Source organism: Psammomys obesus, unplaced genomic scaffold (genome assembly GCF_907164565.1).
Source record: "Psammomys obesus unplaced genomic scaffold, mPsaObe1.curated_primary_1811, whole genome shotgun sequence".
NCBI classification, from domain to species: domain Eukaryota; kingdom Metazoa; phylum Chordata; class Mammalia; order Rodentia; family Muridae; genus Psammomys; species Psammomys obesus.
The window spans coordinates 40,880,800-40,902,820 of NW_026596079.1; the positions used below are offsets into that span (position 1 = coordinate 40,880,800).

The 22,021-nt window shown below is 42.7% G+C and overlaps 1 protein-coding gene across 3 annotated transcripts in view; it reads left to right on the forward strand.

Annotated features, from left to right (window-relative positions):
* The window catches only part of Ankrd46 (ankyrin repeat domain 46), a 32,933-nt gene extending 13,310 nt beyond the window's left edge, over positions 1-19,623 (forward strand). For all 3 annotated transcript variants that reach the window (XM_055626435.1, XM_055626434.1, XM_055626436.1), the window contains 3 exons: positions 10,027-10,359; positions 11,708-11,866; positions 16,308-19,623. In XM_055626435.1, coding sequence (XP_055482410.1) covers positions 10,027-10,359; positions 11,708-11,866; positions 16,308-16,524 — 709 coding nt within the window. In that variant the 3' untranslated portion in view covers positions 16,525-19,623. The remainder of the gene's footprint in view (positions 1-10,026; positions 10,360-11,707; positions 11,867-16,307) is intronic.
* The last annotated feature ends 2,398 nt before the right edge of the window (positions 19,624-22,021 follow it).

The following is a 22,021-nucleotide window of genomic DNA, read 5'->3' on the forward strand; positions in this document are numbered from 1 at the left end:
TGATCAATAGAAATTTAATTCCCAGGCCCTTGTAATATAAGAATCCTGAAAATACCTTCTCTGGAAGCTTTCATAGTGACATCATTTGCTGTGCCAATAGCAATTGAGTCATAAAGAGAGGAGCCAAGTTCTGTAGCCACAGGCACAGCCAGTCTCATCTGGCCAGAACTCTCATCCACCTAGGAACCAGTAATAATAGTTTTCTCTCTATCAAAAATGGTTATTTTCAACTTCTCTTAGGCATGATTTAAAATGTCAGTGGATTTAAGCCCCTAGGTAATAAGAAAAAATAAGGCAGATAGCTTGTGTTAAGATAGGGAAATTGTGACGTGCATGTAATAGAATAATCTTTACCAAGTAAAACTGATTATATGCCAGGTATATGTATTTAATCTCAGCACACAGGAAGTGGAGGCAGGAGGATCAGGAATTAGTCAAGGTCAACCTTGACTATACAGTTTCAGGCTCGCCTGGGCTACATGAGCCTCTGTCTTAAAAAAAAAAAAAGGTAGTGGCAATACTGATGGGTGTTTACAGAAGAGTGAATAAAAGTGTTTAACATTGGCACATATGATATGTTTTGATATAGATGTGAATAGAATGAAAGGAAATCTGGAGGGCCACAGAACCAAACTGTAGTACCTTCTACAGGGGTTATGGAGAACTTTTCTGTTGGAATTATGCTTTTTTCTATGCCCACTCTAGCTCCCAAATATGACACAGAGACCTGTTATACTTATAGTAAGCTCCAAGTACTGTAACTGGGCAGATATTAATCTATTCTAGCCCATCTATGCTAGCCTGGCCTACTTCCCAGCCACCTGTCCTCTAGTCTCATCCTGGCCACTCCTGCTCCATCTTTGTCCTCCTGGCGGCTTCTCATGGGCTGTCACTGCTTATGGCCCAGCGACCTTCTCCTCTCTGTTTACCTGTTTACAGACTGGGAACAAAAGTCCCACCTGTTGTCTCCTCTGCCCAGTCATAGGCTCTTCAGCTTCTTTATTAACTGTTCAGAGATGATTGGAGAGTAATTTTTACACAACACTGAGACAGATTCTTCAATAGCAAGGACAATATCAGAATCTGTTAGCATTTAGCCCATGGCCAGTTTAGCAATTAACAGTGGAATATACAGAGACTGTGTGAGTGCATGTCACTTCTACCCTCTTCTTTGTTCATTTATTTTCTGAAACACTTGACAGTAAAGCATAGAACTAGCTTAGGGAAAGCCAAAGTCCTGTGACAGTGAACCTAAGAAAGGTACAGTATATCTAGTTGTCTAGAAATATTAGTGAGCTGGGCACCATGCATCTGCCAGGATATTCAGACAAATAGCACCCATTTCTTCCATTCTAGAAATATAATCTGAAGTTGTAGAACACCGTGAACAAGTAGCAAAGTTTGTTCTTTATACAGACTGTCAAGAATTTAATCAAAATCAGTGTTCCATCCAGCTGACCCCTATGTTCTACACAACATGGTTATGCATTAACTGTTTGTTATTGTTATAAAATAATGGAAATCCCATATCATTCAAGTTTACCAATAAAGATCAGGTTGATCCAGATGCTGGGGTGAAAATCTGCTAGCTCAGAGAGGCAGAGAAAAGCACCTAGCTGACCTTCCTACTGAGTTTATATCCTAGAAGAAAAAAGCCCAAAAGCCCAAGGCCAAAACCTTGCTAGCTCAACCTGATAGCCCACAAGGAAAAAGCCGAAAGCTAAAAGCCAAAGGGCTCTTTCTTCTCCACACTGTCTTAAATACTGCTCAACTCAATGCCCCTCCTTTCTGCTTAATCCCTGCCTGTTGGTTTCTTCCTATGCCTCTTGACCTAGGGTTAATTTTATGAAATCCTGTGTACAGAAAATAATTGGAGTAAAGGTGTGCTAGGGATGAGCTACACTATAACCATCTGTTTACAATAAACAAAGTTCTTGGATTAAAGGTGTGTATTAGGGCTGAACCATACCAAACAAGAAACAGGATTTTACAGTTCACAATCTCAGGGTCAAATATCACAATGGGATCTAATATCCTATAACAGTTTGCTCTAGATTTCCTTGATTTGACTGTAGAGTTGCAGGGTGGTTAGAAATATTATGGGCTAGATATGAAACCCCACTCTGTCACAGCATAGCAGTGATGGGCTCACTAATATCCCTGGGCCTTTGAAACGATTAAAATTATTCCATTAGAGAGAAAACAGGCTGAAGAAATTGCAGGATTCCCTTTACATGTATGTGCCTGTTCCCTTGTCTGAGATCTGTGGGTGTTTATAGACTTGGGTAATGGATAGTCACTGCTCACTGGGAAATCTATGGATCTATAGAGTCAGAGTTATGAGCACACACTGGCAGGATTTGATGGCTCCCTGAAGTTCTTACTTTATGCTCCTTAAGGTTATATTCTATCTGGAAGCCAGTAGATTCCTTTAAAGGGATAAGAATAACCAGTAACACAGAAAATTCAGGTTGGGCTCCACCAGCTGCATATACTGCTTTCTTCCACTACTTTCTTAGACTTAGAAAATGTAGGTAGAGCTGGCGTGTTATGCCCAGTTCACAAGACCCTCAGAGACCACCAGGAAATTATCCCAATGCAAGAGCAAGAGAGCTTTATTGTGAGAGGGATTGAACTCGGGACCCAAGTCTCACTGACGCATCAGTAGAGAAGTGGAACCCCGAGCCCTGGGTGAACATGGTTTTTAAAGGGAAAAACTATAAGCTGAGGGTTCCATGCCTTGGCATTACAGGATTGGGTAAAAGTCAGAGGGACGAGGTGACCCTTTAGCTGAAGCTTTAACTACAATGGCTATTCTTCTAAACCTCATCTGGAACATTGGGGAAAATTTCCTACTCAATTCTGATTGGTTATTGCCAGGGGAATTATCTCTATTTTCTAACAAATGTTTATTCTGTGATATTTCCTGGAAGCTGTTGCTAGGAGAGTTAACTCTGTTTTCTGCCAAGAGTATATTCTGTGATTCTTTCTGGTACCTGAGTTTAGCCCCTGGTCACGGATGTGCACCCAAGCTAACTTAAGCTCTTCAGGCCCAGTGGCACATACCTGTAATCCCAGCACTTTAAGAAGTGGAGACAGATGGATCTCTGCGAGTTCAAGGCCAGCCTGGTATACAGAGCCCGTCCAAGGCTACATAGAGAAATGATGTCTCAAAGACCAGGAAAATGTAGACAGTAAGATCTGACAGCCCCTCCCTGCTGTGCCAGTTTTTGTTTCCATTTTGCTCCAGTGTCTTGGCTTTAGTACCTCCTTCCGATTGCTCTGTAGACATGATGTCATCTGTGTACTTGTAAGACCTGGGGTCTCACAGCTCAGGAGTTCAAGATCACGCCCTTCCAGAAACTTCCACAGACCACGACTTGATGCAAAAGCAAGAGGTTTAATTTAACCATTGCGCAATGGGGTCACCCCTGCCGGTCAGCAAAGAGTGGCACCGGGAGACAAAGGCCTTAGGTTTTTAAAAGAAAAATTACGGGAAATTTGAAGTTGCAGTTTTGGCAATTTAGGATTGGATGAGGAAGCTATAAAGTGAGATAATTGGTTAGTCTTAGGTGCTCAAGCTTGGCCAGTCCTGCCAAGTGTGGATGCAGCTGCAATTGACGGTGGGGGTGGTTAGCTCATCCTTGAAGATCAGAGCTGCGGGCTTTTGGCTGGAGGTCAGGAGCTACTCAGAAGAAGGATTGAGGTCATCTGGGTTGGCTGCTAAGAAACACTGTCTCAAAGACAAGGGTCTGGTCATTCTTTTTGCTGAGTGAAGGTCATTGCTTGCTCGCTTTTTTAAAATATCTGTCCTCACAGATAGGGTCACATTTCTCCGTTCTCTGGAAAGGTACTAAGAGGCTTTAGCTTAACCTGGACCTAAAACTCAAAGTATAGGCTTTAGAAGACGTACAGGTTACAAAGTTAGTCTAACCCTTTCACACTTGAACCAAGATTGTAGTACTTAGTCATGCCTTTCCCAGTGACTTTGAAAATGAAAAACAAATCAATACAGTTTGTACTGTTATTGATACTGGATATAGAAAGAAGTTTAAAGTTATCAGCACAGTCCGTACTAAAACAGAACACCTCTCCATTAGTTCCTGACCACCAAGAATTTGATCGTAGAACTTCTGCACTGTGATTCAAGACCATGGACCCAGAATTTGGGATAAAAATGGAAAAGCATGTTCGATACAACTTTCTGTCAGGTCAGTGGCTCTCAAACTTCCTCCCAAACCTCCCTGCTGGTTTGATGTTTGAGTTCAGCTCACAGCTGGTTGGCATGGGTGAGAGTGACTGTATCATCACTGCAGACAGGGCAAGAATTTTAATTGTGAGGCTGTACCACCCCTCTCAGACATGACCTCACACTTCTGTGATGGTGCCCACATGTCTGCCTCTGTGCCTCATGCACCTTGCCCTTTACAAACTAAAGCCCTCATGAACCACCAGTGTACTTTCTGGGGCTTGGCTGCTCTACCACAGGCTAATCGTGTTCCAGGCCATTGTGCTTTTACTTTGCCGCAAGTCAGTTCTTTTTCCTGGAGGTCTTGCTCCCCATTAGAGGTCATCCCATTGCTGAAAGCCACTGTGTTAGCAGGGGATGAGCATGCCTTGCAAGTTTGCTTTAGCACAGCAGGGAACTGCACCTGCTGGGATGGTACTGACCTGCGGACTGAGGCCTAAATCGCACAGCTGATAAGGATCCGAGCGGATTTACTCCCAGGCAGAGCAGCGCCACATGGTGTCTGGATGGAATGGCTAAGCTTTGACAGCTTCTAGCAACAAGGAAACTAGTTCTGCAGTCCTGAGAGTTGCTCCTCATACAGTCAGACTTCACACCTGTCTCCCTCCTGCTTTCTCCATCTTTTATGTATGTTTAGCTTTCAGACCCATGTTCAGGGCATCTGACTCAGTGCGTTGAAGGCATTTTAAAACTGCTGGTCAATGGTTCAGTCTCTCGTTATTATCCCTAACTTTGCCTTTGGGATGGTTCTTGCTAAGAAAATTCCAGGGCTTCTATTTGTCCTTCCAAATGCTTGTTTCTACAGAGACTTCTGTAAATAGCTTGACCCTCAGAAAAATGACTCCAAAGATGACTTTGTTGTGGACTTTCTTTGCATGGAAAGATGACACCATTTGACCCAGCAGTTACATTCCTATCCATTTGTCCTTAAAAAAAAGAGGACCCAGCTTCACATAGCCTTTACAAGTTCTTGTGAAAGCTTCAGTGTGTGCATGGCTTCATGGCTTCAAGGGGCTTGCTGCCAAGCCTGATAGCTAAGTTAGATCCCTGGTAGAAGAAGATAGCAGACCCCCACAAGTTATTCCTCTGGTTTCCTCATGCAGACCATGGTATTACACTACCAAACATAAATAAGTAATACTTAAAAGAAAAATCTGTAATGTAATTGCTAAATTCCTGTAAAACCAAGTGTCCTTCAATAGTAAGCTATTCAACAAGCAATGGTCTGTCCATAATAAGGAACAATACAGTGAAAAGGGGCTGTGTACATATCCAAAGCTATGATGTCCTACTATGGATTTGTAAGGTGTTGCCATCAGGGGAAACTGAGGAAAGGGGAAATAGGGCCTCTTTTGTTATCTTACAGGTGGGTCTGCAGTTGTCTCCAAATAAATTTAATTGGGAAGATCTTTAGTTGTAACACCTTGTGCAGCAGTTAACATGTGTTCTGGTTTTGTTCACTTTGGGAAGGGTATGAATAAATTTCTAGTGATTGAAGTATAAATTGAGTTGTTGGGGTAGCTGTTTTCTACTAATTCTGACTGATGTGTTTATATAACATTAAATACTTAGATCTGATCTATAACTTTGACAACCGTGCTTGATCACCAGGTGCTGTCCTGTTGAAATGGCAGAAGCCTGGCTTTTCTTGTAGGCTATAGAGGACAGTATGTGAGGGTAACTATGTGGTTTGTCGTTGTACCTCCGCATGAGAGGTACAATGGGCTTCTTCCACAACAGAAGCTCACTTACCAGTTTGCCCTCACATCTTTACATGCTGGAAACTAAAGCCAAGTCTGTGCTAGAGAGAGGCGACAAGTGATACTTCCACTTTGCCACTCAGGGTGAGAGATGGATGGTACTTAGAATAGTTGTCCAAGAAAATCCAATTAAGTGGTTCAATGACAAGAAGTTTGTCCAAATCAATATGGAACCCAGAAAACTAGAATCAATAGAGGGTACTGTGTATTATCTTCACATCTAACTTGAGAGCCATCGTCCCTAGCTCCAGTCCAGCACTGACAGCTCCCATGTGACATTCTGTTATGCGAATTGTAAATGAAGCCTTACCAGATGCCATTAATGGTTCCTCTGTGTACATTTATTTAATGATGTTGGATAGCAGCATGCATGACCAGGTTTTACACTCATAGTGACTTTGGGATTTGGATTTCATGTGCAACCAGCTAACAAAACGCATTTCAGACATAGTGAATGTTTCATGATTGATGCTGCACTTCTGTGATCCAGTCTGGCTGCCCAGCACCCTGCTTCTTCAGTGCTTCATAAGAATTGAATGATTAGACAGAGTACACTGGTACACAGAGGCACCACTAAATGGGCCTACGGGAATCCTGAGGGTGGGCTACACATGTCAGTGCAGGAGGATGAGAAAGGACAAAGATTCGATACTGAACCGAATCTATTCTGTTTGGTTGAACTATAAGCTTTGGCTGTTTGTTTACCTTTTCCCCTCTTATGAATAGTATTTCCTTTCTAAGATTGCTTTTGTGGAGCTAAGGATGTAATGTAGCTCAGTGATTGATCTTTGACTAGTTTGTGCAAGACCCTGGGTTCAAATTCTGTGGCCCTGCAGAAATTAATTAGTCAAAGTTAGAAGTTAGCCTTCATTTACATTGTGGAGAATATGCATTCAGAGTTCCAGAGGCTGAGAGTGATTTCCAGAGCTGGTGACACACCGCTGACTCCTGTCTATGCTTTCTGGTCACACTTCATGTCACGGCCCTCCACGACTTTTTCTCACCACTTGAGTGCCTGGCAGTCACTTGTGTGGCCTGGCAGATTGTGCTTGACCTCAGGTATTCTGGAGAATGTGCACAGGCCCCTAACCTGCTTGTGTGCCACAGAACAGTTCGTTCTTTCTCATGCTGTATCCTGGATCTAAGTCAAATTCCTTGTCTTTTTTTTTTTTTTTTTTTCCGCTCAGCGTTGTTAGGAATTCATATAGAGCTGTGGGTGGTGCTAAAGGAACAATCTCATCTTGTACCTTAGATGTGTTCTGCTGTGGAGCCTTAATGGCATGTGAGCCTCCAGTGAGCTGTGGCCTGCAGGAGGGCAGGTGCACTTCCCTGTCCAAGGGAAAGTGCTGTCTTCCTGTGAGAATCTTAATTGTGGGACTGAGGTGAGCAGTTTCTCCAGGAGAGAGAAAAGACCAGCTTCACTTCTCACCCCAGAGCAGACAGAAGGGGCTGAGTCTTACCCAGCCTATGCTGCTCCAAAGGAATCCCAGCCTGCTAGCCCAAAGACCTGAGCCAAAACACCAAGTAGATAGGTTTTTAGAATCATTTCTTACAATGTAGCCAACATGTCTTAGCTCTTAGAAAATACTTGGTTTGTGCTCTTTTGTTTCCAAAATAGTCTGTGTTAGGTGTTTGGTTTTTTGAGTGTTCCAGTCCAGTGACTAGTACAGGGGGAAATTAAGAGGAACTGTTAGCTGTTTTATTAATAAATTCTTAAGATGGAATTATTCTTTTAATAGATGAGACGATAACTGTTATTTGGAAACTATGCCCTTTTAACTTTTTAAAAATATTTTTCTAGATTTATTTTAAGTATATGAGTGTTTTTCTTATATGTTTGTCTGTGCACCAAGTATGTTCCTGATGCCTACAGAGGTCAGAAAAGGGCATTGTCTCCCCTGCAAACTAGTGTTATGAATGGCTGCAAACCACCATGTGTGTGTCAGGAACTGAACCTCGGTCTTCTGTAAGAAGAGCAATAAGTGCCTTTTTTTTTTAAAGGGTTTATTTATTCTTTGGTGTTTTGCTTGCATTTCTATCTGTATGAATGTTGGATCCACTGGCACTGGAGTTACAGATAGTTGTGAGCCACCAGGTGGGTGATGGGAATTGAACTTAGGTCCCCTGGAAGAGCATCCAGTGCTCTTAACTGCTGAGCCAACTCTCCAACCCCCAGCAAAGGGATTAATTTTTAAGAGTTTGTCATTTCAGCTGGGTTTGGTGGAATATGCCTTTAATCCCAGCACCCTGGGAGGCAGAAGCAGGTGGAGCTCTGTGATTTCGAGGCCAGCCTAATCTACAAAGAAAGTCCAGGACAGCTAGGGCTACACAGAGAAACCCTGTCTCCAAAAAAACCAAAACCAGCCAACCAAACAAACCAATAAATAAAATAATTTATTGTTTCAAGCCAGCTGTGATGGCTAAGGCCAGAAGGGTATGGTAGCCTTAGCTCCAGATGTCATGAGACCCTGCTCTGCCTCAGACCAACCTGTAATGCTGTGTTATGATCAGAAGTGTTTTTATCTTGACCTCTTTCCAGAGGTGTTCTTACCAGCTGCTGCTCAACCTCGGTCATGTTCTGTGTCCCTCTCCAGAAGTTCCTTTCCTCTGTCACTGTTTTGGGTCAAGATTCCATCATTTCCTGTCAGCTGACCTACTGATGGATTGCTTGTCTCTAGTCTTTCCTGTCTAACCCTTCACATTCTAGCTCATCTGTTTGAAAGACCAGTAAGGCCATGCAATCTCCTTGGCCTGAAGTCTGTAGGGGCGCTCATGGAAATTCAAGGATAGTAAAACTTACTGTGAGTTGCTAGGGCTTCATGACATTCAGTAAAAACTTGAAGTTGATGCCTGCTCAGAACAGGTCCTCGTTATGTGTGGGCTGATTCCCACTTGAGAGCCAAGGGCAGTAGCAGAACTCTACAGCAGGCAGTCCAGGCTGGAGAACTGAACGGAGAGGCTGAACTTAACACCTGTGGCCAGACTCAACACCTGTGGCCTGAGCGCCTGGGCCCTGGTGGGGAGAGGGGAGCCACAGAGGATTGGCTTAGTACCCAGTTCCATTAGTGTCCAGAAAGACTTCACCTGAGAAACTGTGCAAGCTGAGCCTGTCTGGAAAGATGATTCAGAAGATCAAGGGGTTTGCAGCCAAGCTAGATGACCTGAATTTGGTGCTTGGGACCAACATGATGGAAGGCAGGAGCCAGCTCCACAGGTTGTACTCCAACCTTCACACATGCACCATGGCGTGCATACTCACAGTGCATAGACATGTGTGCATAATAGATAAGTAATGAATGTTTGAGTTTTTAAAAAGAGTTTTACAGAAAAGTTCTATAAATGCCCTGGTCTCTGCCTTTCTGATTTCTGAAGTTCCTCTTGAGAGACTTTACTTTTTTGGGGGGGCCTTGTGAAGATGAATGGGCTGTGGCTGATGCAGTGCAGTTCCAGGCTCCCCTTGTAGTTTTTCAGGTGCAGTCTTTCTGGAACACTAATGGGATTTGGTGCTAGAGCTACCTACTGTGTACCTGTCTTCCAGGTGGAGTTGGGATGTGGGAGGTGCTGTGGGCACAGCTGCTAATTTGGCCTTTAACTTTTTAAAGTGAAGTCTTAAATTTTGTGCCTGAAATGCAATGATTGGATCAGTGGGCTTTTCCCATAGGTATGTCTGTTTATTTTATAGAGCATCTCATATAAGAAGTGAATGTAAGTTCACATGTATTTTCTGATAATGTAAAGAACTTAAATATAAGTGATTATCCTTAACTTTAAAAATATTTCAACCTTTTTATGATAAAAAAGTAAGAGAGCTTTACAGTAATTAATTACTATTTTGATCCAGCAGATATAAGAAAAATAAAAATTTTAGTGGAAATAAAACATAAATGATAATTTTGTGACTATTGTTTGTTTGGTGAGGACATTTATTACAAGAAAGAGGCCTAGATGATACTACTGTTCCTCTGACTGGTTGCCCTTGTCATTACCAGCTGTCATTCACCTTGGCTCTCATTGCAGGAGTGTCCATCCGCCACAGATAATGTCCTACGTTTTTGTGAATGATTCTTCACAGACTAATGTGCCCTTGCTTCAAGCCTGCATCGATGGGGACTTCACCTATTCCAAGCGGCTTTTGGAAAGTGGCTTTGACCCAAATATCCGAGACAGCAGGGGCAGAACAGGCCTCCACCTTGCTGCGGCCCGAGGGAACGTAGACATCTGCCAGCTGCTTCATAAGTTTGGTGCTGACCCATTGGCCACAGATTATCAGGGGAACACGGCCCTCCACCTGTGTGGCCATGTGGACACTATCCAGTTCTTAGTTTCCAACGGACTCAAAATTGATATTTGGTGAGTTCTTTGTACCACTGAAGCTAGGTCATTTCTTCCCATTAGTTGTACAGGTCGAGGGCTGATCACTACCTGATCCATTGTAAAGACAAAGGTATCAAAGCCTAAGCCCTTAGTAGGGTAGTGTGGGAATGCAAGGGCCAGACCCTGAGCTGGCTGGCTGTGTATATAATAGCAGCTGGTTTCCGTTAATTATGAAGTGTAATTCAACAAAAAAAGGAAGAGGACTGTTTTATCAACTTGTTCTAAACTCATAGTAAGTGGCTCTCACTCTAGTCTCTTCATTTTTTAGATTTTTCCCATGCAAGTATTTGTATGTTGAACATTATTCCCTCACCTCTGCATTCCAACTCTCCTTTTTCTCATCTTACAAAGTCAAGAAGCCATACAGCTTATAAAGGACAGGGCTGGAATTTGAACCTAGTTCCTGCACAGAGCTCATCTGTCTTCTGTACAGTAACATAGTAGCCTCATCATAGATCTGGGGCTTGAGTCCTCTTCAGGCTGAACAGCTGGAGGACACCAGGGGGGGTTTGTTTTGTTTGGCCCATTACTACTTGATCTCTTGTGGGGGAAGACCAGATCACCTCAAAGCTGAGCTTGAACTTTAAGCAGCAAGTTCTTGCTGTCCTAGTATCCAGGGCTATGGCTGCTTGTATAATAGCATGGCAGCAAATGTCTCTGTGATGGCAGGACAGAATGGAGCAGAAACCGACAGTGGAATTGGCATGATTTGAAATCTGCTCTGTCCTTCCTTAGCTAGTGTAAGATGGCTCAGTGCTCAAGGCTGCTTTTTATTCTTAGACTTCTTATATATACCTGCATAAATATATGTGTGTGGGTATGTATACATGAACAAATATGTATAGTATATACAAAGACTGATTCTAGAGATATATGTGTGTGTACACATGCATGTGTGTTTGTGTACATGAATATATAGGTACAGTGTATACAGAGATTGAGTCTAGATATGTGTGTATGTACACATACATGTGTGTACATATACATGAATGTACTAACTGTGTGCAAAGATTGCATCTAGAGATATGTGTGCGTACACATACATGAATATATTTACAGTGTGTACAAAGACTGAGTCTGGGACTCTAGGACTAAACTTTCTAGTTCATTCCTAGATGTTCTCTTTTATCGTATATTTCCTGTCATCTGTTCTTTTTCCTAAATGTTCTTTTTTCTTCTTCCCTGGAAGGAAAATCCAGTTAATTCAAATGTCAGTTTCTGGCGTGAGTGGCGCTGCCCTGGGTCTGACTTGCAGACCTTTTTTGGTCTACACTTTCCTCACGGTAGTGCAGCAATGACCCTTTCCTTCTGTAACCTTTTTCAGCAATCATCAAGGTGCTACCCCTTTAGTTCTGGCAAAGCGCCGGGGCGTGAATAAAGATGTTATCCGATTGCTGGAGTCTTTGGAAGAACAGGAGGTAAAAGGATTTAACAGAGGCACTCACTCGAAGCTGGAGGCCATGCAGACAGCGGAGAGCGAAAGGTACTGAGGATGCAGCTGTCTAAGGCACAGTCCTTGAGCAACGCTTTGCATTTGGCCACTTTGCTGTCAGTGCAGGGCTGTGCTGCTCTCTGAACTTCACATGTGCTGTGGCTTCAGGTTACAGTTGCAGAACTTTACAGAAGTGCCCAGTGACGACATGCTCACAGTGTTGCTAGATGTGCCTTAGTGGATGGGTAGGAGACAAGACAGTTCAAAGTAGTCTGAGGAAGGAACCTCCAAGTTTTAATTTTTAATAAATGTATTTATTCATTCATGTTACATCCCAATTTTAGCCCCCTCCCTCCTTTCTTCCCTGTCCTACCCTCCCTCCTTCTTTCCTCTATCCCCCCTCTCCTACTCCTTGGAAAAGGGGAGCCTCCCCCCGCCAGCACATCAAGCCCCATCATGACTGAGCACATTCTTTTCCCCTGTGGCCTGGCTGTTCCTTGAGAGGCTCCACTCAGTAGCAGATCGAAACAGATGCTTTCATCTAGCTGCAGTGGGAAGCACAGGTCATTCAGCCTGAAAGTCTGCAGAGTGCTCTGCCCTTTGCCCTGATGGTTTGACAGGCAAAGCCAATAGGCCTGACCTAGGTTTCAGTGACATAATGGAGTCTGGTGGGCTGCTTGGTATTCAGCTTGAAATACTCAGTGAGTCAGCTGTCTCACTCCAGATTTTCAGTGGGAGCACAGCTGTGGTCTGGTAACTGGTTTCCCATGTCCCTCATGTGGGTCACTGAGGTCAGCCCTTCAGACAGAAGGTATCTCTGTCTGATACCTTCGAGGCCATGGCACCTCCTCCTCCTATGCTGGCTTCAGGCTCCACACTCTCACTTAGTTCTGCTTTGTTAGTTACAAGCTCTTACTACTGTTCTAAAGGAGGTAAGAGTTTTTACTGTGAACTGGTGAAGCTGCTGAGTTTTCCAGAAGCTGACAAATTGGCAAAGTAATAGGAAGCCAGAGACACTCACAGGCCTTTCCTTCACTGCTCAGAAATTTAGAGTTCAAATGCCATTGGTTTAACAGTGCTTAACTCTTTATCTCTGCAAAACGTGAAACTTATTTTTATCTTTTTATAACATAACAGACTACTTTAAGCTTCTTTTAAAAGATGTACTTGTGTCTGTCTGTGAGTGCATTTGCATATGCTCATGTACACATCTGTGTACTAGTGAGAGGCCAGAAGAGGGTTGGGTTTCAGGTGTTAATCAATCACTGTCTGCTCCTTCTTTCGAGGCAAGTTTCTCCTGAACCCAGGGCTTGTAGTTTTTCTACTTCTTCTGCTCCCTTAGAGCTGGGATTACAGGCATATGTGGGATACCTGATCTCTTAAGTGGCTGCAGGGGCTTAAGTTCCAGTCCTTAAGACTGTACACAAGTGCTCATAACTTGTGCCATTTCTCCCAACCTTCTTTACTGAGAAAATGTCCATGAATGCATGTTTCTCTTGATGCACTTTGGAGATCTCATTTTGATACTGGCTAGTAGGACTTTATCAGAAATGCCCTTGAACTTTATTTTGCCCATTATAATGACTAATTAACTAAATCACAATTAGTTGTTTGAGCTGTCATAATGACTAATTAGCTAGGTCATGAGTAATTGTTTGGGCAGCTTGGTAGCAATGTGAACTCCTGCTCTACAAATGTGTGACATTTGTGTTAGTTACAGCTCTGTGAACACTAAAGTGTGTCAGCGTGAATGATTAACACTGTTGTTACTTGGTTCTCCTTATTCCTGCCCTCAATGCCACAGTAGGTAAGATTAAATTCCATTAAAAAACAGCATTATATGCCAGTGCTCGGGGGGCAGAGGCAGGCATATCTCTGTGAGTTCAAGGCCAGCCTGGTCTAAAGCGAGTCCAGGACAACCAAGCTATACAAAAAACCCTGTTTTAAAAAAACAAAACAAAAAAAAGCATTATAAAAGTACGAAAATAAACAATATAATGTTTAAAAACAGTGTCATAAAAATACAAATCAAGGGGGCTGGAGAGATGGCTCAGAGGTTAAGAATACTGGCTGTTCTTCCAAAGGTCTTGAGTTCAATTCCCAGCAACCACATTATGGATCAGAACCATCTATAATGAGATCTGGTGCCATCTACTGGCCTACTGGAACACAGGCAGAATACTGTATAAATTATAAATAAATAAATAAATAAATATCTCAAGGAAATGAATACATCCCTTCAAGAAAGCCCAGAAAAATACAAACCAAACTGGGCATGGTGGCATACGCCTGTAATCCCAGCATTTAGAAAGACAGAGGCAGGTGGATTGCTGTGAGTTCCAGGCCAGCCAGGTCTGCAAAGCGAATTCAGGACAGCCAAGGCCACATAGAACAACCCTGTCTCGAAAAACAAACAAACAAACAAACAAACAAACCAAAAAGGAAGAAAGAAAAGAAAAATACAAATCAAACCCACAGTGGAATAGTACTTAACTCTGAGGACAGCTGTAACCAGGCAGATAGGCTGTCACTAGTATTATGGAGGTTGTAGGGAATATAGACTCCTCAAGACAGCATAGACTAGTGGGGCCACTTTGGAAACTATTCTGATGTCTTATCAAAAGTTATACAGAGTTACTATGTGACCCAGCAGTTTAACTTCTAGGTATATACCAAATGTCTATTACCCTGCCATAAAAATGAACAAAGTAATGATAGATTCTACAGCCAGCATAAATACTGAAAAAATGCTGTATGGGAAAAGCCAAGCATAAAAGGCCACATACTATTTATTCTGTTGGTATAAAATGACCAAATAGGGAAATTTATAGGAAAAAAAAGTAGGTTAGTGATTACTAGGGTATGGGGGGGACAATGATACAGCGTTTGAGACAATGATTGATGAAGTATTGGGAATTAGATAGTAGAAATGGTTAATATCTTTGAAAGCCCTAAACCCACTAAGTTCTATAGTTTAAAAGATGAATTTTAGCCAGTTGGGCACAGGTCTCTAATTTCAGCACTGGGAGGCAGAGGCAGGAGGATCTCTGTGAGTTTTAGGCCATCCAGGGCTACACAGTGACAAATAAAGATGAAATTTTTAGCATAAATCATAGCAATAAACTGAGTAGAAGGAAAATATAAATGGACAAGGGGAAGTGGTATTATAGCTTAACTATGACCACCTTGAAAGCAGTGTATTTACTATATTTCCCATTGGGTTCTGTGAGACATGAGATAACTTGTGTAGTAGGATTTAACAACCAAGTTGATGAAAAATAGCTCCCCATCCCTGCATATTATTCTAAGTTCAGTTTTATTCCTTTAAAAATATTTTATGTGTTTGGACGTTTTGTATGCTTGTATGTTTATGTATGTATCACGTGTGCAGTGCTGACAGAGGCCAGAAGTGGGCATCACATCCCCTGAAACGGAAGTTACAGACACTTGTGATCTGCTATATGAGTGCTGGGAATTAAACCTAGGTCTTCTGGAAAAGCAGTCAATGCTTTTAACCACTGAGCCATTTCTCCAACCCCTTGCTTTTGTTATTTCAAAAATTGCCTTCTGACCTTCATATGGTATCACGTGTATGTATGTATGCATACATGGAAATGCACAGAGAAAAATTAAAGAATCCCTAAAGCCAGCCACATGCACTGCACGCTGAGGACTAAGCTTCTGTGACTAGGTTTTATTTAGAGACCTCTTAACTGGGCACATGACTGCACCAAATTAAGAGAGAAATTCCCTTTCAGCCTTCACATCCATGTACTGCATTGAAGTGGATTTTTAAATTTATTGATTTTTTTGTTATTTTTATGAACACGAAATCTCAAATTACAAAGTTTCATTTTGAACATTTTAAAAAGATTTAAAAATTTTATTTTATATGTTTGAATGTTTTTCCTTACATACAATGTCTGTGTGAGGCTGGTCAGAAGAGGGTATTTTGGATCCCCTGAAACTGGAGTTACAGACTGTTGTAAGGTGCAATGTAGGTGATGGGAACTTAGCAAAAGCCATCTCCAGTCCCTCTGTTTGAATCTTCTAAATGTAAAACAAAATATGTTTGGTTAATGCTGTTGTGATGGAGACAAGGCCTATTTTAAGACCTCTGCTTGGGGCTCCTTTAAAAAATGTTTTTAATTTATTTTTGACAATTTTATCCATGTGTACAATGTACTTTGATCATGTTCATCCCCAGCTCTACCCTTCCACTTCCCCCAGACTCCCGTTGGGATTTTCTGATTATGACTTTTAATTTGCCTGCTGGATGCTAAACCAGGGATCTAACCATTTACAGTTTCAGACAGATGTGTAGATTCCCAGGAGTGTGTAACCAGCACATTCCTAGGCCAGTGCATCTCTGTAGTAGCTCTCCAGTATTGCATTGAAAGGCTGGCCTTGTAGTATAACTGCTTGTCTTGTGTTGTGCCTTATGGCTGAAGTGTGTTTTGATGACCCTTTCTTTTCTTTCCTCTTCCCACAGTGCCATGGAAAGCCATTCTTTGCTCAATCCCAACCTCCAGCAAGGCGAAGGAGTCCTGTCCAGCTTCCGAACTACATGGCAGGAGTTTGTGGAGGACCTAGGTTTCTGGAGGGTCTTGCTCTTGATCTTGGTCATTGCTTTGCTGTCTCTGGGCATTGCCTACTATGTGAGTGGGGTGCTGCCCTTCATGGACAACCAGCCTGAGCTGGTGCACTGAGGCTTCCAGAGATAATGATAGGGCCTGTCCATATGGGTTTTCAGTTCTTAGATCATTTCTTAGTACAAGGCAATGAGAGCTGTCTGGTTTTTGTTTTGGATTTTTACTTACCATGACTCAGAAGAATGGTGTTTTCCATTAAACTTTTTCCTGTAGCTGGTTATACTGCATCCTAACACTACCTCTGACATAGCCTGTGTCTAAAGAAGATATCCCCAGGCTTGTGTGATTAAAGTGTGGTAATGACCAGAGTGGACACTCAAGGCAGAGATTTGGGAGGCCTCACAGAAGGGACCTGACTCTGGTGGAGGAGCAGTGACCATTTGTTGTTGTTGTTGTTAGTTTGTTTTGTTTGTTTTTGCAATAGCCCAGTTCTGTTTTTGTTTACTTTCCTAGCGAAAGGAGAGAGTGAAAACTTCTGACTTAAATTTTGATTTTTTTTTTTTCACAATAGGAATTTGACTTTAAAAGTGTATTTTCAAGCTAGTCAGACAGTAGACAGGTTTTGAAAATTAGCAAGTCTTTTCTTTAACATGGATTGTCTTGTTCTGTGTCTGTGAAAATCAGCTTGTAGAGTTCAGCTCACTCTTCAGTCTCTTTGAGATGTCCTGTTGAGAAAAACAGCAGGAAACTCTTTGTAGCAAGTGGTCACTAGAGAAAAGAACCCTCTCTCTCCTCCACTGTCACGTAGTTCTGCAGTGCTGCCAGGACAGATGAGTTAGTTCTTAAGCCAGCTGTGTGTTGCACTTCATCACAGTTGACCTATTTTAAGACCTCTGCTTGGGGCTCTGACAAACACCGTCTGGTCAGCAGGTGTCCAGCTGTGGGAGTGGAGGAGTGTTTCTGAATTAAGAGCCCTGGACAATATCTTGCTGCTGTCATGGCGTCAGTTGCTGTGTGTGGGTGCATGATGTAAATAGGACTCTGGACCCCAAGCAGCTCCCGGCAGTGTATTTGAAAACCCTCTTTGGTTCTGCAATATAGAAACACATTTTTTAATGTTATTATAGAGAATGGAGGCTTCCTAATTGTTTATTCAGTAAAATCTGAAGGCTGCAGTGAAGAGCTAACGGTTTTGTTTGCTGTAACCTAGCTGAGTGTTTGAGTGGAGGGGTCTGTTCTGTGAGCCTCTTGCTTACTGGTATTTTCTCCTCTGCATTCAGGGACCAGGTACGGACACTTTTTTCATTCATGCGGCTTTACCTGCCTGAAGGGACTCTTTACAGCCCCTGACTGGCTGCTTCAGATTCAGCTTGCAGTATCTTGCTTTTAATTAATCATGCTTGGTGGAATGAAAGGGGGAAGCAGGCTTTTGCTTTTTGCATGGAGAACACTAAAATTCAAGTTTAAAGTATGATCAGAATGAGAGCTAAGTTTAAATTATGATCAGAATGAGAGCTTTGGATTAGTTTTCCCTCTCTAAGTCTCAATATATGTAATATATAAATATGTTCCATCTAAGATCCCTGCTTTCTGCCCAGTGCTGGTTTCTTGGAATTGTGTGCTCTGCATTATTCATTCAGTAATATGCTACCAATAAATGCATTTGGAAATCCTTAGTCACCAGCCATTTTCTTTCTTAGGATTTTGTAATGGATTTGCAGTTAGCTATTTTAAAAGCCAAGTGCTTTAAGCCCTAATATAGTTAGAGACTTTTATTTGTTTGGCTTACAAATGCTACAGAACTAATCAGTGATCATTGCATATGGATTTAAGTGTGGTGGGAACTGTCATGATTCAGCATCTCCCAGTTAGGTCACTTAGCATGCCTCATCTCATTATACCTGTGTTCTCGGGTACCGCCTGTCCCCATCTCAGAAGATGAGAAGGCTGATGCAGGGATCAGTAGCCCACCCAGGCCAAGGTCACTGGTGTGCAGTGAGAGCAGGGTCTAGGTGGAGGCTGTGTCCCACGCCTGTCTGCTCTTTCCTCTCCTCACTTCTTGTGCTGCATCTGGCCATGGTACCCTGTTTATTTAGAGCCTGGCCTACTGCCTTCTCAGCAGGGCATCACTCAGTGTCTCTCTCCTGCTCTTGCATTCTTGCAAATGCTCTTGCATTTACTACAGTATACATCTCTTTACACATCTCTATTTGCTGTAACTGTGTTGCTCAAGCTGAACCCATAGCATGATAAGAAAACAGTCCACAGTTGCCTCAGATGCCCCTTCTAGTTTTTATCACTCACTGTACATTTGTTTTGCATTTTTTGGCCTATTGCTATGTCCTTTTGTTCCTATAGTCATAAATACAAGCTTCAGGAGAGCAAGGCCTTGGGCTATTTTTATAACCCTATGCCCACTGTACATCTTACAGAAACTTTGTGCAAAAATACTGGAAGTATTACTGTATTACTTATTTATGTATCACTATATATATATATATATATATATATATTTTTTTTTTTTTTTTTTTTTTTTTGAGACAACGTGTCATGTAGTTCAGGCTGGCCTCAGACTCCCTGTGTAGCTGATGATGACCTTAAACTTCTGATCCTTCTGCTTCCAACTCCCAAGTGCCACAAGTACAGGTGTGTGCTACCATGTCCAGTTTTATCTGTACTAGACAAGCAGTGTACCCCTGAGCCTCCTCCCCAGCCCTCCTTTATTTTCAGATTGAGTAGCTTTTAACATTAAATGTCCCAACAAACTGCATGTGTGAATGGTGTGTGAACCATGCTTGCTTTTGTGGCATAGATGCCAGTGGGGGAACTGTGTAGACTGATGCTGTGTGGCCCTACCTACAGAAAGGTGGGCATTTACCAGAACTGCCTGCCGCAGGCTTACACACAGACACACACACCCACACCATTAAATCGAGGAGCAGCAGTCTCCTTTTGTTGTTATTTTGTTCTGCTGTGTTGATGAGAAGTGTACTCCTTAGGTTAAATATTTGAACACTTGGTGTCCAGCTGGTGATACTGTTTAGGAGGTGGGAACCCCTGGTATCTGGGGCAAACTTTGAGAGTTCATAGCCTCAACCCACTCCAGTTCACTTCCTGGCTTCACATTTGTATTTGAAGATGTGATCTCTGCTCTTGCCCCCTGCAGCCATGCCTCCTTGGGAACTGTAAACCAAAATAAACTTTTTTTCTCTGGAAGTTGCTTTTAGTCATGGCCTCTTATCACAGCAACAAGAAGTTAACTGCTGTAAGTGTTCTTTCAAAACTTGAGCCTTGGTTTCTGACCTGTGAAAACTGTTCATGTAACGAAGTACTTTTCAGCTGCAGAAACCAAAGTCCAAGTTGAAAGCAGCATAAATCAGGAAATCGATTAGTTCATGTCACTGGAACGCCAGCAACTGGGCATCCTCCCCCTCCCCACCCACACATATGGATGATGTTTCTGAGTTCGTTAGCTTAGGTCCCTGTGGTTTGGGCTCTGCCCTCTGGTTGGCTGAATCCTTGGGCTAGTTTTGGGGTATGGATGGAATGTTCGGGATGCATCATGTATAACATGCAGAAGAAACTGTCTTCCTTGTGTGTGAAGTGCCCGGTTTCCTCTGTCATATGAGCAGACAGTACACAGAACACCGTGTTCTCATTAACCTCCCATGTCTACATTAATGAACTCATTGGTGTGGTGGGAAGACTGGAGCCCATGTGATCACCTGCACCTTGTAATGGATGGCATTTAGTTGGGCAGGGGTCATGGATGTACTGTGTCACAAAGTACATGTGACAGCCTTGCACAACAAGAAATTGTTACACACCCCATGTGGTTCCAATTGTGCTAAAAAGACAAAACTTCTGCTACTGTGAGGGACCAACCCACCTCCATTTTACATTTAAGAAATTGTTTTACATGCATGTAACTCAGTGTACTGCACATACTTGGTGCCTGGAGAGCACACTGGGTTTCCTGGAACTGGAGTACAGATAGTTGTGAGCCACCATCTGGGTGCTGGGAATTGAGCCTGAGTCCTTAGAAAAAGCAGCGAGTGCCATGGTTATTGAGCTGTCTCTCCAGTTTTAGTGGGGTGTTTTCTTATAAACCTTAAGCTGTGGGTCCCGCTGAATAAGAAAGCTGGCTGAATGTGAATCAGACTGAGCTAGAAAACAGCCTTCCTCTGTGGCTTCTGTCTCAGTTCCTGCCTCCAGGTTCCTGCCTCGGCTTCCCTCATTTATGGATTGTAACCTGCAAGAGGAAGTAAGCCATTCCTTACCCCAGTTGCTTTGGTCCTGGTGTTTATCACAGCAACAGAAGGCAAACTAGGACAGCGTTTGTCCCTCTGAAGCCCAAGGCACAGGGACCTGACCTTAGTCATCCAGATCTCAGCTAGAACAGCATTAGAGGTGCTTAAAGTTAGAGGTGCTTAACATTAGCCAATCAAAATGCTGGGTAGAATGCCTGTCGTGCAAGCATGAGGACTAGAGTTTGGGTCCCCAGCGGGTGCCTTACTTTCACGCCACATTCTTTGGGAATTTCGAGTGAGCAGGTGGTGTTCCACTTTCACACAGGATGGGGGCAGTGTAGGATCTTTACAACGATTCCTGGTTTTATGTTGTTTATGCTATTTGTATACTCTTTCAGTCATTTTTCAGTCATCACAGGGGTGAAAGACAGGTATCCTTGTTAGTATGAATTTATAGACCAAGCATAAAAAGTCTTTTTCTGACTCTTCCTAGGACCCATCATGCTGCTGCTCTTTTACATTTGGAGAAGTAGTTGTCTTCTGTTCAGAATGCAGTTGTAGGTTCCAGGCATCCTTGTCAGTGTGGATTTGTCGTTTTTCCATCTTTCTTCTAACAGAGGACTTGAGTTAGCTAAGTAAAAAAGTAGGATGCCAAAGTGTGGGAAGCAGGCATACATCTAAGTCCTGGAAGTCAGGAAGTGACTTAGTTGATGGTGTTTAACAGTGGTGGCACAGGGCTTTAATAGGCCAGCCTAGTCTACAGAGCTCCAGCGTTCCAGGACAGCCAGGGCTACACAGTGAAACCTGTCTTGAAAAACCAATACATACATACATACATACATACATACATACATACATACATACATACATACATACATACAGTTCATAAGCAGCCCAGGGTGGTAGTAGACACCTACCTGTAAACCCAGCACCCAGGACTTTGAGACAAGAAGCTCATGGATTCAAGGCTAACCCAAGCTATGTGGTAAGACACTCAGATAACAAAACAGACACATAGATATCATTCACTGTCTAGACCTCCTTTATGCTGCAGATTCCCTTCAGGGATCACTGAAGCCTTCCTTGTGTTTCCCTGTATTCCCTCTGTAACTGTTCCAGCCTTTCTGAAGACTCTGAGGTATGTGTGGAAGTGAGAAAGCAGCCCACACTTGGATGAAACTCCTCCAAGTTTCTGAGAAGTCACTCAAACAGGTGTGTATAACAGGCTCTCCATCCTTTCTCTCTGTTAGGGTTTATGGGGTTTATGCTTTTTTCCCCTTGATACTGTTATGTTGGCTTAGCCAACCTTTTAAAATGTCTAAATTAATTTAAGGATTAATTTGAAAATAAACCATGATCTAAGG